This window comes from Oratosquilla oratoria, chromosome 33 (genome assembly GCF_046742065.1).
Source record: "Oratosquilla oratoria isolate Oo_2021 chromosome 33, ASM4674206v1, whole genome shotgun sequence".
NCBI lineage: Eukaryota > Metazoa > Arthropoda > Malacostraca > Stomatopoda > Squillidae > Oratosquilla > Oratosquilla oratoria.
The window spans coordinates 46,671,566-46,687,153 of NC_134809.1; the positions used below are offsets into that span (position 1 = coordinate 46,671,566).

General features: G+C 41.9%; 1 protein-coding gene across 1 annotated transcript in view; it reads left to right on the plus strand.

Moving 5' to 3' along the window:
• Positions 1-15,588, plus strand: part of LOC143017894 (stomatin-like protein 2, mitochondrial) — a 52,961-nt gene that overhangs the window by 31,123 nt on the left and 6,250 nt on the right. Inside the window, exons 5-6 of the mRNA XM_076172934.1 lie at positions 8,710-8,837; positions 11,264-11,373. Of these exons, the coding sequence (XP_076029049.1) occupies positions 8,710-8,837; positions 11,264-11,373 (238 nt within the window). The remainder of the gene's footprint in view (positions 1-8,709; positions 8,838-11,263; positions 11,374-15,588) is intronic.

Genomic DNA, 15,588 nt, shown 5'->3' on the forward strand with positions numbered 1-15,588 from the left:
CATTGTAATCTGTGGCATTAAAGAGAAGCATGATGTACCTAGATATCAGAGGGAAAAGAAGGAGAAAGAGATCGCTAAGGAAATTCTGAAAGAATTACAAGTGGTAGCACAAGGGAAATCGAGGAGGCCTATAGGATGGGCAGATACTCTAAAGAAAAACAATACAGTCCACTGAAAGTAAAGCTTAGATCTCAAACAATTGCAGAGGAAGTACTATCCAGAACAACGAAATTAGCAAATAGTGAACATTACAAAAATATATGGATAAAAAAGAAATGAGTGAGGAAGAAAAAGAAAAAAGAACTTAGAAATGAAGTGAATGAAAAAAAAAAACGAAAAGAGAACTGAAACTGAAAAAAAAAAAATTGGAGTGGTGGACCTGAGGCAGAGAAACTGGTATATAAGGAAAATGGAAACAAAGAAGACAGAAAAAGACAAGGAGAAAGGAAATTAAAAATAGCTTATACCAATATAGATGGAATAACTTCAGGAATGAATGAATTAAATGATTACTTGGCCTTAGAAAAACCAGACATAATGGGAATAGAGGAAACTAACTTAAAGTATACTCCACCACCCAACACTGTGGGACAAGGTTTATACAACTGCTGGACAAAGAACAGAAAAGATAAACAGGGTGGCAGAGTATTAATTTTGACTAATAAAGATTTGAATGTAACAAAAATAACTGAAGGAAAAAATAATGTAGAATCAATTATGATACAAGTTGAAAGCAAACATATGAAGAGTAGAAAATTTGTAGTGGTGTATGTGCCCCCCAAAACACAGGCCTGGATAGAAAGTGATCATTCCAAAATATTAGAAGTATACTGAAGGACAGAGGAAATACAGTATTTTGGGGCACTTTAATTCAAAAGAAATATGTTGGTAGGAAATGACAGTTTAGGGTGGAGAGGAACTCTGGGGCAACGTCCTGCTTGACATGACCATCGCATACACAATGACTCAGTGGATAAGGTAAAATACCAGATACAGAGGTAGTGAAGAACCATCTAGGCTGGATTTAATACTTACGACAGAGCCTGAAATTCCTAAATGAAGAAACAGGGATGGAAGAGAAATGGAATATACTAAAAGAAATTTATAATGAGGGAATGAATAAATACATACCACAACAAAAAAGGGAAAGAACATAAAAAGCTGGTACAACAAAAAATGTAGTGTGGCTAAGGATAAAGGAGACAAAGCTTGGAAGAAATGGAAAAAAGACAAGAAAACAAGCAAATGGCAAATGTACATCAAACTAAGAAATGATTATGTAAAAATACGCAGAGATGAAAAGGGAAACTACAAAAAAAAAAAAATAATAATAATACATACACACATACATATACCAAGGCTTTTTCCCCCTTACAAGGGAGGTAACCAAAAAGGAAAAGGCATAAAATCATTCCCACCCATTCCATCCCTGAATACACTCCACATCCCTCCACCCTCCCTCTTTTCTTAGCACCCTGGGGGGTCAGAAGCAGTGTCGCAAGACACAGCGCATCTACAGCAAGGCCGGTTCATTAAATCGGCGACCCCCCCTTGCATAAAAAGAGAAGACAGGGAGAAATCCTTTCTGGCTGCGTCAAAGTTTGCTCACACATACTACCTCATCCCCCATCCCCCCGCCCATTCCACCTCATGCATCACAACATCATCCATATACAACCATTCTCCATTCACCCCTGTCTTCTGTCCTCTCCTGTCCTTCCTCAACAGACATTCCCCTCTTCCCCAAAGCCCCCTTCACCCCATCCATCCACCTCATCCTAGGAGGTCCCCTCATGTTCACTCCCTCCACATCTGCCTTCCATACCTCTTTTACTAGTCTTTCTTCACTCATTCTTTCCATGTGTCCAAACCATCCTAATACTCTTTCATCAACCCTATCTCCCAACTCCCTTTCCACCCCTGTTCTCCTCCTCACCTCCTCATTTCTCACTCTATCTAGCCTAGTAACCCCCATCATACTTCTCAGACACCTCATCTCAAACACATTCAAACTCCTTCTCTCTTCCTCTCTTATATTCCATGTTTCTGCTCCATACAGTGCTGTTGGCACAATCACTCCTTCATACAGTCTCCTCTTAGCATCCATTCCCAAATATCTATTCCTCATTACACTCTTTAATCCACCAGGGCATTTACTCGCTTCTCTCAATCTACATTCTACCTCCACCTTCACTCCACCTTTTCCTGCCACATTTGCACCCAAGTATCTAAAACTATCCACTTCCTCCAGTCACGCTCCCTTAATGCTCACTTCCAGTCTACTGCCACTTTCACCCCTTGTACATCTCATCACCTTACTTTTACCCACATTTATCTTCAGCTTTCTTCTATCACATACTCTCCCAAACTCTGTCACCAACTTCCTCAATCCCTCCTCCGATCCTGCCACAAGTGCAGTGTCGTCTGCAAAGAACAGCTGGCTCACCTCCCACTTTTCTCTATTTTCTTTAATCATCTCCAATCCCTGACCCACTACCCTTGCATTTACCTCTTGCACTACCCCATCCATGTATAAGTTGAACAGCCAGGGCGACATAACGCATCCTTGACGACTTCCCACCTTTACCTTGAACCACTCACTCTCTCCATTTCTAATCCTGACACAAGCTCTACTACTCTCATAAAAACTCTTGACAACTCCCAGAAGCTTTCCTCCTATCGTGTATATCTGCATAACCTCCCACAGTGCCTTTCTGTCTACCCTGTCGTAAGCCTTTTCCAGATCCATAGAAGGGATTTCTCCCCATCTCCTTTTATGCAATGGGGGGACGGAGACGGGTGGTCGCCGATTTAATGAAGTGGCCTTGCTGTGGATGTGCTGTGTCTTGCGACACTGCTTCTGACCCAGGGCAGTGGACAAGGTGCAGGGATGACCTGTCATCCAGGAGGTGCCAAGATAAGAGGGAGGGTGGAGGGGTGTGGAGTGTATTTAGGGATGGAATGGGTGGGAATGATTTTATGCCTTTTCCTTTTTGGCTACCTCCCTTGGAAGGGGGGAAAAAGCCTTGGTATGTATGTATAAAAGCCCAAAAAACATCCTTCTCCTTTCCTATAGCTTTCTCACATATCTGTCTTACCACAAAGATCTGATCTACACAACCTCTACCCATCCTAAATCCACACTGTTCCTCACCAATTACTCCCTCTATTCCTCTCCTAATCCTCTCAATCAAGATCCTCCCATAAGCCTTCCCAACTACACTTAACAAGCTAATCCCTCTGAAACTACTATATTCACACTTGTCCCCTTTTCCCTTGTAAAGAAGAACTATACAGGCACTCCTCCAGTCCTCCGGTACTCTACCCTCTCTCCAGCAAACATTAAATAACCTCACCAGCCAGTCAACAATCACTGTACCTCCTTTTTTTAGACATTCTGCATGGCATCCATCCAGACCAGGTGCCTTACCTGCTTTCATCATCTTAACAACTGCCTTCACTTCATCCTTCCATATTTCTCCTCCATTTTCCTCATTCATCACGGTCATTTTCTTAGCATTTCCCACTGCAGCTATCTTTCCCTCCCTATCCTCCTTCACATTTAGCAACTCCCTAAAATATTCTGCCCATCTTCCCCTTACTGCCCTCTCTTCCATTACCATCTCTCCATCTGCACCTTTTACCTTTTCTTCTCTACTTGATTCGCCTCCTCTTCCTCTCAATTTCTTTCCAAAACATCTTTTTATTACTTTCAAAATTTTCTGTCATACTCTTACCCCATTTCACATCTGCTCTCCTCTTTGCCTCCTTTACCTTTTTCTTTACTTCTCTTTTCTTTTCTTTGTACCTCTCATATGACTCCCTCGTCCTATTTTGTAACCAATCTGTGAAAGCTCGCTTCTTCTGTTCTACAACCTTCATTGTTTCCTCATCCCACCATTCACTACCTTACCTTCTATTTCTTCCTGTTCTTCTTGTTCCACACACCATCTTTGCACACTTTGTGACTCCCTCCTTGAACCATCCCCATTCCTCCTCCACACCTACCTCTACTCTATCCTTCACTCCCTCCCACTCCTCCTGTAGCTTCTTTTTGTACTCCTTCTCCTTTTCCTTTTCATTCAACGAGCTCACTCTAAGAACCTCCCTACCTTTTGTCCCTTTCCTCTTTCTCCATCTATCCTCCACTCTCAACTTACCTTCCACCAAAAAAGGATCTGATATTCCCCCACCCTCTCCCCTTAGCACATGTACATCCTTAACTCTTCCTATCATAATCCTATTTACCACTACATAATCCATTAACGCTCTATCTACCACCCTTCCATCCATCCACCCTCTCCCATGTGTACTTATGCTTGACTTTCTTCCGAAACACTGTATTTGCTATCAACAACTCTCTTTCTAGACACATTTCCACCATCAACTCTCCACTATGATTCTTTCCTGGGACTCCACATTTCCCCACCACTCCATCAATTGGACCATTTCCTACCCTAGCATTAAGGTCTCCCAGTATTATTACATTGACATTTCTCCCTAAATCCTCTATGCACTCATTTAAATCTATCCAAAAGGCCTCCCTTTCTTCTACACTCTTCTCACTACCAGGCCCATATGCACTTACAAAGACCCACATCTCCTTTCCCAGTTTCACCTTCATCCACATTATCCTTGAGGAAACCTCCTTCCACTCCACTACACATTTACCTATCTCTTCACTTACTAGAATAGCCACCCCTTCCCTCCCTCGCCCTCTCTTCACTCCTGATAACCTCCCACTTACACTCCCAAACTTACACTCGCCTTTCCCTTTCAACTTAGTTTCACTCAAAGCCAACACATCCATCTTCTCACAAACGTACTAACTATCTCTTCCCTTTTACTCTCATCTGTACAACATCCACGCACATTAAAAGACCCAAACCTTAGGGTGCTGGTCCGAAAACTCCCAGACCCTCTTATGCCTTTACCTTTTCTTTTAGGAATGTCCCGTGGGGCTACAAGAAGGATGCCTAGTCCCAATCTCCGTCCCTTTCTTCTCGCCTCTTACGATCCAAGTGGGAATACTTGGTGGCAGTGTTCTTTTCCCCCACCACAGAAAAAAGAATACTCAGAGAAATGGTACAGGACAGCAACAAGGGGTTGGGGGACAGCATAACGGAGGGACAGTCGTAGTATAAAAGTGTCATCATTTCTCTATGAACAGAGTTTTCCTCTATCATAGACAAAATGATGTGTGGCTCTGGTCCGTAGGGTCGCTCCATATAGACCCTAAAGTATCAACTGCATGCTACTTTGCCACAATAACAAGCAGCCAATACCCCAGACGGGGGTAATAATAATAGAAAAATGCAAGGAAGAACCCAAACTATTTTACAGGTATGTAAATGGCAAACTGAAGAATAAACAAGAAATAGAAAAGCTGCGCCAGGGTAAATACGAATATACAGAAGAACTGGAAATGGCTGAAATTATGAACAATCACTTCAAATCAGTATTCACAATAGAAAACTCACCTAACTGTGAGGAAATAGAGAGATATCCCCCTCAATGAAAGAAATAATTGTAACACAGAAGGAAATCAGCGACCAAATCAAAACCCTTGATGTCAGAAAATCACATGGTCCAGACGGAATTGCAAATTGGATACTGAAAGAATGCATGGAGGAATTAACCCCTTCCATACGGTGATGCCTACGTAGGCGTCATGAGGAGCAAGTGGGTACGCGAGGGTGCCATATCGGCTTCTTGATTATATTTATTGTAGTACCTGCGTGGGTGAAGGGGGCTTTGGGGAAGAGGGGAATGTCTGTTGAGGAAGGACGGGAGAGGACAGAAGACAGGGGTGAATGGAGAATGGTTGTACAGACGCTCCTCAACTTATGTTTTAGTTACGTTCCGAACGGCCGAACGTAAGTTGAAAATGAACGTAAGTTGTTACTGTACTATACATCCGTAAATTCTATTACCGTATCTTATAAAACACCCCTAAATCATTAATTATACACATAACATTGTAAAATAATAACATTAATTTCAAATAAATTAAATTCAAGCAACATAAATTGAGATGGTAGAGGAGGAGGAGGATAAGGCAAGGCATGTTCAGTCTGTCGTTTGTGCCATGTAAACAATGGACGCAGCGTCATGCGTAAGTATCGTTTGAACTACGGAGAGAGCGCTAAACTAAAAAATTCACTCAAATTTTTTTTTTCACAGTCAGTTCAAACGTAAAATAAAAAAAAACGTAAAACGAATGAACGTAAGTAGAGGAGCGTCTGTATATGGAAGATGTTGTGGTGCATGAGGTGGAATGGACGGGGGGATGAGGGGTGAGGTAGTGTGTGTGAGCAAAATTTTGACGCAGCCCGAAGGGATTTCTCCCCGTCCTCTCCTTCATATGGGGGGACGGAGAGGGGGGGTCGCTGATTTAATGAAGCGGCCTTGCTGTGGATGTGCTGTGTCTTGCGACACTGCTTCTAACCGAGGGCAGTGGACAGGGTGCAGGGATGACCCGTCATCTAGGAGGTGCTAAGATGGGAGGGAGGGTGGAGGGGTGTGGAGTGTTTTCAGGGATGGAATGGGTGGGAATGATTTTATGCCTTTTCCTTTTTGGCTACCTCCCTTGTAAGGGGGAAAAAGCCTTGGTATACAGTATGTATGTACCTGCGTGACCCCCCATACTCTGTAAACTGGCTTCATCATATTTTCTATGGTTATCAAAATTCACAGGTGAAAGAGAGAATGATCGATACAACGGTGACTTTATTTTTTATAATGTGAGTATTATGACACAACATCGTACGTCTGGCAGCTAATGCTGCCCACGAGATTTTGGCCCAGCATGAAGTGGTTAACAGATAAAATATACAATATAATTAAATTCTCACTTCAAGAAGGAAAGGTGCCACAGGATTGGAAGAATGCAAACATTGCACTGATTTATAAATGAGGAAACAAGGAAGATCTATCAAATTACAGACCGGTCTCCCTGACAACCACAGTAGCAAAAATTTGTGAAAAGGTAATCAAAAATAGATGGGTTAAACATTTGGAAGAAAAAACTATACTGAATCCAAATCAATTTGGATTCAAACAAGGAAGATCATGTAAAACAAACTTGATCTGCTTCTACTTGAGATTAATAGATATAATAGAAGAGAGAGATGGTTGGGTAGACTGTGCCTTTCTGGATCTACAAAAGGCATTTGTACCACACAAGAAACTAAGAAGGTGGCATCAGAGGAAAATTATTGGAATGGATGAAAGACTTCCTGACTGGGAGGAAAGTGAGAGTAGTAATTAGAGAGAAATTCTCAGATTGGGAAGAAATGATAAATGGTGTCCTGCAGGGTACTGGCCCTGATCATGTTTGCCATGTACATAAATGACATGGGTGAAGGAGTAGTGTTATATGAATTTCTTTGTGGACGACGCAAAAATACTAAAGAAAGTAAGAATGGAGGAGGATTGCAGCTCATTACAACAAGACTTGGACAAGATCTGGAAATGGACTCAAAAGTGGGAAGTGAAATTCAATATCAAGAAATGTATTATAATGGAATTTGGAAAAAGTAAAAACAGAATATCGAGAGATTATAAAATTGGTGAAGAAGAGGTCAAAAAAGTAAACTCTGAAAAAGCCCTTGGAGTGATGATTGGCAAAGACATGACACTGGACAAATATATTAATAAAATAGTCGGAGAAACCTACAATTTATTGAGGTCAATAAAAGTGGCATTTGTCTATTTGAATGAGGAAATGATTTAAAAAAAAAAAAAAAAAAAAAAAAAAAAAATACACTAATAAGATCAAAACTCAAGTATGCAGCAACACTATGGACACCCAGTACCAAAAAAAGAATATAAAAAAATTAGAATACAAAGAGCAACAACAAAACTGGCACCAACTCTTTCCAAAATGACATATGAACAAAGACTGTCCAAATTAGAATTAGGAACAAAGAAGGGAAAGAGGAGATCTACTATCTACCTATAGAATTATGAAAGGAATGGAAATCTTAGATAAGAATGATTTATTGAAATGGGACAATGGAAAAACAAGAGGACACGAAAAGAAACTCAAAAAAGATAATTACAGAAGAGATCTGAAAAAAAAATAGCTTCCCACAGAGTGATAGATACCTGGAGCAAATTAGACAAAGAAACAGTGTGTGCAAACACTATTTAAGGTTTCAAGAAAAAACTTGATGCTGAAGGATACAAAGACGGGTCACCACAAGCATAACTCCCTTCCTGTATAATACAACTAGGTAAATACACACACATACACCCATGCACAGTTTTTGCTCCTTTCTCCCTCTCATTCTATCAAACCTACCCCACTCCCATTGGTTGTTTACAGTGAGCAGCATTATTAACAAGTCTTGGGGTGCGGCTTCCATTCTGTGTCAATGCTCTAGTTGTCTAAGTAAGCTTGGGTGTTCTGAGCTGCTATTTTGTGGTTGCTAGAGTTATTTTGTGAAGAAGCTAAATAGCAAATTAAGAAATTGAAATTCGGTATTCTCTCCCTTAGATATTTTTTGCACTTGTACATAGGCAGGTTGTGATAATACTAATTTGTTTTGGAAAAAATAAATATGTCACTATAAGATCTTGAGAAATATTTCAACCATAGCATTTTCTATATTATTAGTATTTGTATACCATAGGTTGAATAAGATTGGTTGCTTTTTGACATATTTCGTGATTATTACACAAACGCTAAATGCAATTTTGTTTCAGGTCTGAAATTGGTAAGATATCACTAGATTACGTGTTCCGGGAAAGAGAGAGTCTCAATGTAGCTATTGTTGATGCAATCAACAAAGCAGCAGAAGCCTGGGGTATAACCTGCCTCAGATATGAGATCAGTAAGTCATAGTTGCTTTTTTTATTTTTCTGCATAAAGGAGGATAGGGAGGGAAAGATAGCTGCAGTGGGAAATGCTAAGAAAATGAGAGTGATGAGTGAGGAAAATGGAGGAGAAATAAGGAAGGATGAAGTAAAGGCAGCAGTTAAGATGATGAAAGCAAGGCACCTGGTCTGGATGGATGCCATGCAGAATGTCTTAAAAAAGGAGGTATAGTGATGGTGGACTGGTTGGTGAGGATATTTAATGTTTGCTGGAGAGAAGGTAGAGTGCCAGAGGACTGGAGGAGTGCGTGTATAGTTCCACTTTACAAGGGAAAGGGGGACAAGTGTGAATGTAGTAGTTTCAGAGGGATTAGCTTGTTAAGTGTAGTTGGGAAGGCTTATGGGAGGATCTTGATTGAGAGGATTAGGAGAGGAACAGAGGGAGTAATTGGTGAGGAACAGTGTGGGTTTAGGACAGGTAGAGGTTGTGTAGATCAGATTTTTGTGGTAAGACAGATATGTGAGAAAGCTATAGGTAAGGGGAAGGATGTTTTCTGGGCCTTTATGGATCTGGAAAAGGCTTACGACAGGGTAGACAGAAAGGCACTGTGGGAGGTTATGCGGATATACGGGATAGGAGGAAAGCTTCTGGGAGCTGTCAAGAGTTTTTATGAGAGTAGTAGAGCTTGTGTCAGGATTAGAAATGGAGAGAGTGAGTGGTTTGAGTTAAAGGTGGGACTTCGTCAGGGATGCGTTATGTCACCCTGGCTGTTCAACTTATACATGGATGGGGTAGTGCGAGAGGTGAATGCAAGGGTAGTGGGTCAGGGATTGGAGATGGTTAAGGAAAATGGAGAAAAGTGGGAGGTGAGCCAGCTGTTGTTTGCGGACGACACTGCGCTTGTGGCAGGATCGGAGGAGGGATTGAGGAAGCTGGTGGCAGAGTTTGGGAGAGTGTGTGATAGAAGAAAGCTGAAGATAAATGTGGGTAAAAGTAAGGTGATGAGATGTACAAGGGGTGAAAGTGGCAGTAATCTGGAAGTGAGCATTAAGGGAGAGCAACTGGAGAAAGTGGATAGTTTTAGATACTTGGGTGCAAATGTGGCAGGAAAAGGTGGAGTGAAGGTGGAGGTAGAATGTAGATTGAGAGAAGCGAGTAAATGCCTTGGTGGTTTAAAAAGTGTAATGAGGAATAGGAATCTGGGAATGGATGCTAAGAGGAGACTGTATGAAGGAGTGATTGTGCCAACAGCACTGTATGGAGCAGAAACATGGAACATGAGAGAGGAAGAGAGAAGGAACTTGAATGTGTTTGAGATGAAGTGTCTGAGAAGTATGATGGGGGTTACTAGGCTAGATAGAGTGAGAAATGAGGAAGTGAGGAGGAGAACAGGGGTGGAAAGGGAGCTGGGAGATAGGGTTGATGAAAGAGTATTAGGATGGTTTGGACACATGGAAAGAATGAGTGAAGAAAGACTAGTAAAGGAGGTATGGAAGGCAGATGTGGAGGGAGTGAACATGAGGGGACGTCCTAGGATGAGATGGATGGATGAGGTGAAGGGGGCTTTGGGGAAGAGGGGAATGTCGGTTGAGGAAGGACGGAAGAGGACAGAAGACAGGGGTGAATGGAGAATGGTTGTATATGGAAAAAGTTGTGATGCACGAGGTGGATTGGACGGGGGAATGGGGGTGAGGTAGTGTGTGTGAGCAAAAATCTTTGACGCAGCCCGAAGGGATTTCTCCCCGTCCTCTCCTTTATATGGGGGGACGGAGAGGGGGGGTCGCCGATTTAATGAAGCGGCCATGCTGTGGATGTGCTGTGTCCTGCGACACTGCTTCTGACCCAGGGCAGTGGACAGGGTGCAGGGATGACCCGTCATCTAGGAGGTGCTAAGATGGGAGGGAGGGTGGAGGGGTGTGGAGTGTTTTCGGGGATGAAATGGGTGGGAATGTTTTTGTGCCTTGTCCTTTTTGGCTACCCCCCTGGTAAGGGGGAAAAAGGCCTTGGTATATGTATGTATGTATGATGATATTTGTTGTCTCAAGTTGCTCTGACTGGAAAAGCACAGCACCACACTGGCTGGCACTGGCCTTTGGGCCCTCTCATAGGTTTTTCTGGTAAGAAATACTGGAATGTTGTCTATGTTGTATAAGTGTAGGACTGTTTTCTGTCACTGGCTTATAGTTGTAGGAGGAAGGAAGCAGTTGGCATTTGTCTTCATGTGAAACAGTTGAGAAAGTAGGTCCTTTAAGCTGTACCTCCAAATGTTTAGGCTTTTTCTTTCTACCTACATGTAACAAAAGCCCCTTTCCCCCTAGTAAGAGGGTGCCTTCCTTAATGTTTTTTTTTTTTTTTTTTCTACTGTAGAAAAGTTTTGCATACATAATTATTGAGGTAACCAAGCATTATTCCTGTTATATTTCTCTATTAACATCTTCACAGGGGACATCAAGTTACCACAGAGAGTACAAGAAGCAATGCAGATGCAGGTGGAAGCAGAGAGAAAGAAACGTGCTGCTATTTTAGAGTCGGAAGGAATAAGGGAAGCTGATGTAAGTATTCTCTAGATCTGAAAAATTATTCTCTGTTTATAGATCCAAGAAGCTCATGGAATTATGTGCAACTCAGAATTGATAGAAAAGTATTGATTTTTAATTTTATGCTTGCTGTACTGTTAAATTCCATCATTCAGGTGTCATATACACAAATTTAATAGCTTAAAGCTATTAGATTTTTCATCCCAGGGAAATTTACAATAAATTTTATTTTTGGTAATATCAAATGCTGTAAATTCTCTACAAGAGAGACCAGGAGTAACATATGAATTGATCAAATCAAATGAAAGCTCAGGTTAAGCTTAGTTGAGTGATTGAATTGGTGAACTGCATCAGCTTCAAAGTTAGAATTTGTAGAAGTAATTTAATATTATTTATGTTTTGAAGGCACTTTCCACATATATTCATACTTATACTGTTACATCCTGATCACCTTAGGAAAGTACTACCTTCAACCCATTACATCTTCTAGGGCAGTGGTTCTCAGCCATGCTTGGCCCATACACCCCTTTCATCATTTGTCAGAGTGTCATTCCCCCCTCCTCTCCAAGATAGTTTGTTTCAAAATGTGCATTCTAAATAATATGCAAATATTACTAAAATCCTTTTATTTTTCCTAATCCTAAGATTAACTTGGGTCAGCACTGGTATAATTCCAGCCCAGGTGACAGGCCAGATCGGCCAAAAACTATAATTGGTTTCCTTACCCCATAAAATTATTGTGGTTACAATTCACCCCCAGAAAATCCAAAATTCCCCCCTGGGGGTGAATTTCACCCCTAATGAGAACCCCTGTTCTAGGGTATTGGGAACATGTTATTGTGGCAAAGTAACATGCAGTTGATACTTTAGGGTCTAAATGGGGCACCCCTACGGACCAGAGCCACACATCATTTTGTTTGTGATAGAGGAAGACTCTGTTCATAGAGAAATGATGACACTTTTATTATACTGCAACTGTCCCTCCGTTATGCTGTCCCCCAACCCCTTGTTACTGTCCTGTACCATTTCTCTGAATATTCATTTCCTTTTTTTTTTGCCTACCCTGTGGTGGGGGGAAAGAAAGCTACCACCAAGCCTTCCCACTTGAGTCGTAAGGGGTGAAAAAAATGGTATTGGGGATAGGACTAGGAATCCTTCTACCTGTAGCCCCACAGGGGACATTCCTAAAAAAAAAGTAAAGGCATAAGAGGGTCTAGGAGTTTTCCAACCAGTACCCTAAGGTTTGGGTCTTTTAATGTGCATGGATGTGGTACAGATGAGAGTAAAAGGGAAGAGATAGGCAGTATGTTTGTGAAAAGAAAGATGGATGTGTTGGCATTGAGTGAAACTAAGTTGAAAGGGGTGAGTGTGAGTTTGGGAGTATAGTTGGGAGGTTCTCAGGAGTGAAGAAGGGACAAGGGAGAGAAGGGGTGGCTACACTAGTAAGTGAAGAGATAGGTAAGCATGTAGTAGAGTGGAAGGAGGTTTCTTCAAGGTTGATGTGGATGGTGAAACTGGGAAGGGAGATGTGGGTTTTTGTAAGTGCATATGGGCCTGGTGGTAAGAAGAGCATAGAGGAAAGGGGGACTTTTTGGGTGGATTTAAATGAGTGCATAAGAGGGATTAGGATGAAATGTCAATATAGTTATATTGGGAGACCTTAATACTAGGGTAGGAAATGAACCAATAGACAGAGTGATTGGGAAGTATGGAGTTCCAGGAAAAAATTGTAGTGGAGAGTTGATGGTGGAGTTGATGATAGCAAATACAGTGTTTTGGAAGAAAGTCAAGCATAAGTACACATGGGAGAGGGTGGTGGATGGAAGGGTGTCAGATAGATCATTAATGGACTATATAGTGGTGACCAGGAGTATGGTAGGAAGAGTTAAGGATGTACATGCTCTAAGGGGAGAGAGTGGAGAAATATCAGATCATTTTCTTGTGGAAGGTAAGTTGAGAGTGGAGAATAGATGGAGAAAGAGGAAAAGGGCAGAAGGTAGGGGAGGTACTTATAGTGAACTGCTTAAATGAGAAAGAAAAGGAGAAGGAGTATAAGAAGAAGCTGAGAGAGGAGTGAGAGGTAGTGAAGGATAGAGTAGAACTAGGAGTGGAGGAGGAATGGGGATGGCTCAAGGGGGGAGTCATAAAGTGTGCAAAGATGGTGTGTGGAACAAGGAGGACAGGAGGAAATAGGAGGAAGGGTAGTGAGCGGTGGGATGAGGAAGCAAAGAAGGGTGTAGAAGAGAAGAAGCAGGCTTTCATAGATTGGTTACAAATTAAGACGAGGGAATCATATGAGAGGACAAAGTAAAGAGAAGTAAAGCATAAGATTAAGGAGACAAAGAGGAGAGCAGATGTGAAATGGGGTAAGAGTATGACAAAATTTTGAAAGTAATTAAAAGATGTTTTGGGAAGAAATTAAAAGAGGAAGAGGAGGCAAATCAAGTAGAGAAAAAAAGGTAAAAGGTGCAGATGGAGAGATGATAATGGAAGAGAAGGCAGTGAGAGAAAGGTGAGCAGAGTATTTTAGGGAGCTGCTAAATCTGAAGGAGGATTGGGAGGGAAAGGTAGTTGCAGTGGGAAGCGCTAAGAAAATGATAGTGATGAGTGAGGAAAATGGAGGAGAAATAAGGAAAGACGAAGTGAAAGCAGCTGTTAAGATGATGAAAGCAGGTAAGGCACCTGGGTTGGATGAATGCCATGTAGAATGTCTGAAAAAAGGAGATACAGTGATGGTGGACTGGCTGGTGAGGTTATTTGATATTTGTTTAAGAGAGGGTAAAGTGCCGGAGGACTGGAGGAGTGCCTGTTTAGTTGCACTTTACAAGGGAAAGGGGGATAAGTGTGAGTGTAGCAGTTTCAGAGGGATCAGCTTGTTAAGTGTAGTTGGGAAGGCTTATGGGAGGATCTTGATTGAGAGGATTAGGAGAGGAACAGATGGAGTAATTGGTGAGGAACAGTGTGGGTTCAGGACAGGTAGGGGTTGTGTAGATCAGATTTTTGTGGTAAGACAGGTATGTGAGAAAGCTATAGGAAAAGGTAAGGATGTTTTTTGGGCTTTTATGGATTTGGAAAAGGCTTATGACAGGGTAGACAGGAAGGCACTGTGGGAGGTACTGCAGATATATGGGATAGGAGGAAAGGTGTTAAGAGCTGTCAAGAGTTTTTATGAGAGTAGTAGAGCTTGTGTTAGGATTAGAAATGGAGAAAGTGAATGGTTCGAGGTAAAGGTAGGACTTCATCAGGGATGTGTTTTGTCGCCCTGGCTGTTCAATGTATACATGGATGGGGTGGTGTGAAAGGTAAATGCAAGGGTAGTGAGTCAAGGGTTGGAGGTGGTTAAAGAAAATGAAGAAAAGCGGGAGGTAAGCCAGTTGTTGTTTGCTGATGACACTGCGCTTGTAGCAGGATCAGAGGAGGGATTGAGGAAGTTAGTGACAGAGTTTGGGAAGGTGTGTGAAAGAAGGAAGTTGAAGATAAATGTGGGTAAAAATAAGGTGATGAGATGTACAAGGGGAGAGAGTGGCAGCAGGCTGGAAGTGAGTATTAAGGGAGAGAGACTGGAGGAAGTGGACAGTTTTAGATACTTGGGTGCAAATGTGGCAGGAAAGGGAAGAGTAGGGGTGGAGGTAGAATGTAGATTGAGAGAAGCGAGTAAATGCCTTGGTGGATTAAAAAGTGTAATAAGAAATAGACATTTGGGAATGGATGCTAAAAGGACATTGTATGAAGGAGTAATTGTGCCAACAGCACTGTACGAGGCAGAAACATGGAACATAAGAGAGGAAGAGAGAAGGAGTTTGAATGTGTTTGAGATGAAATGCCTGAGAAGTATGATAGGGGTCACTAGACCAGATAGAGTGAGAAATGAGGAGGAGAACAGGGGTGGAAAGGGAGCTGGGAGATAGGGTCGATGAAAGAGTATTGGGATGGTTTGGACATATGGAAAGAATGAGTGAAGAGAGATTAGTAAAAGAAGTGTGGAAGGAGTGAACATGAGGGGGCATCCTAGAATGAGATGGATGGATGGGGTAAAGGGGGCATTGGGAAAGAGAGGAATGTCTGTTGAAGAAGGACGGGAGAGGTCAGAAGATAAAGGTGAATGGAGAAGGGTTGTGTATGGATGATGCTGTGATGCATGAAGAGTGGGTCGGGGGTGAGGGAGTATGTATGAGAAATAAATTGACACAACCTGAAGGGATTTCTCCCCATCTCATTTTCTGTACGAGG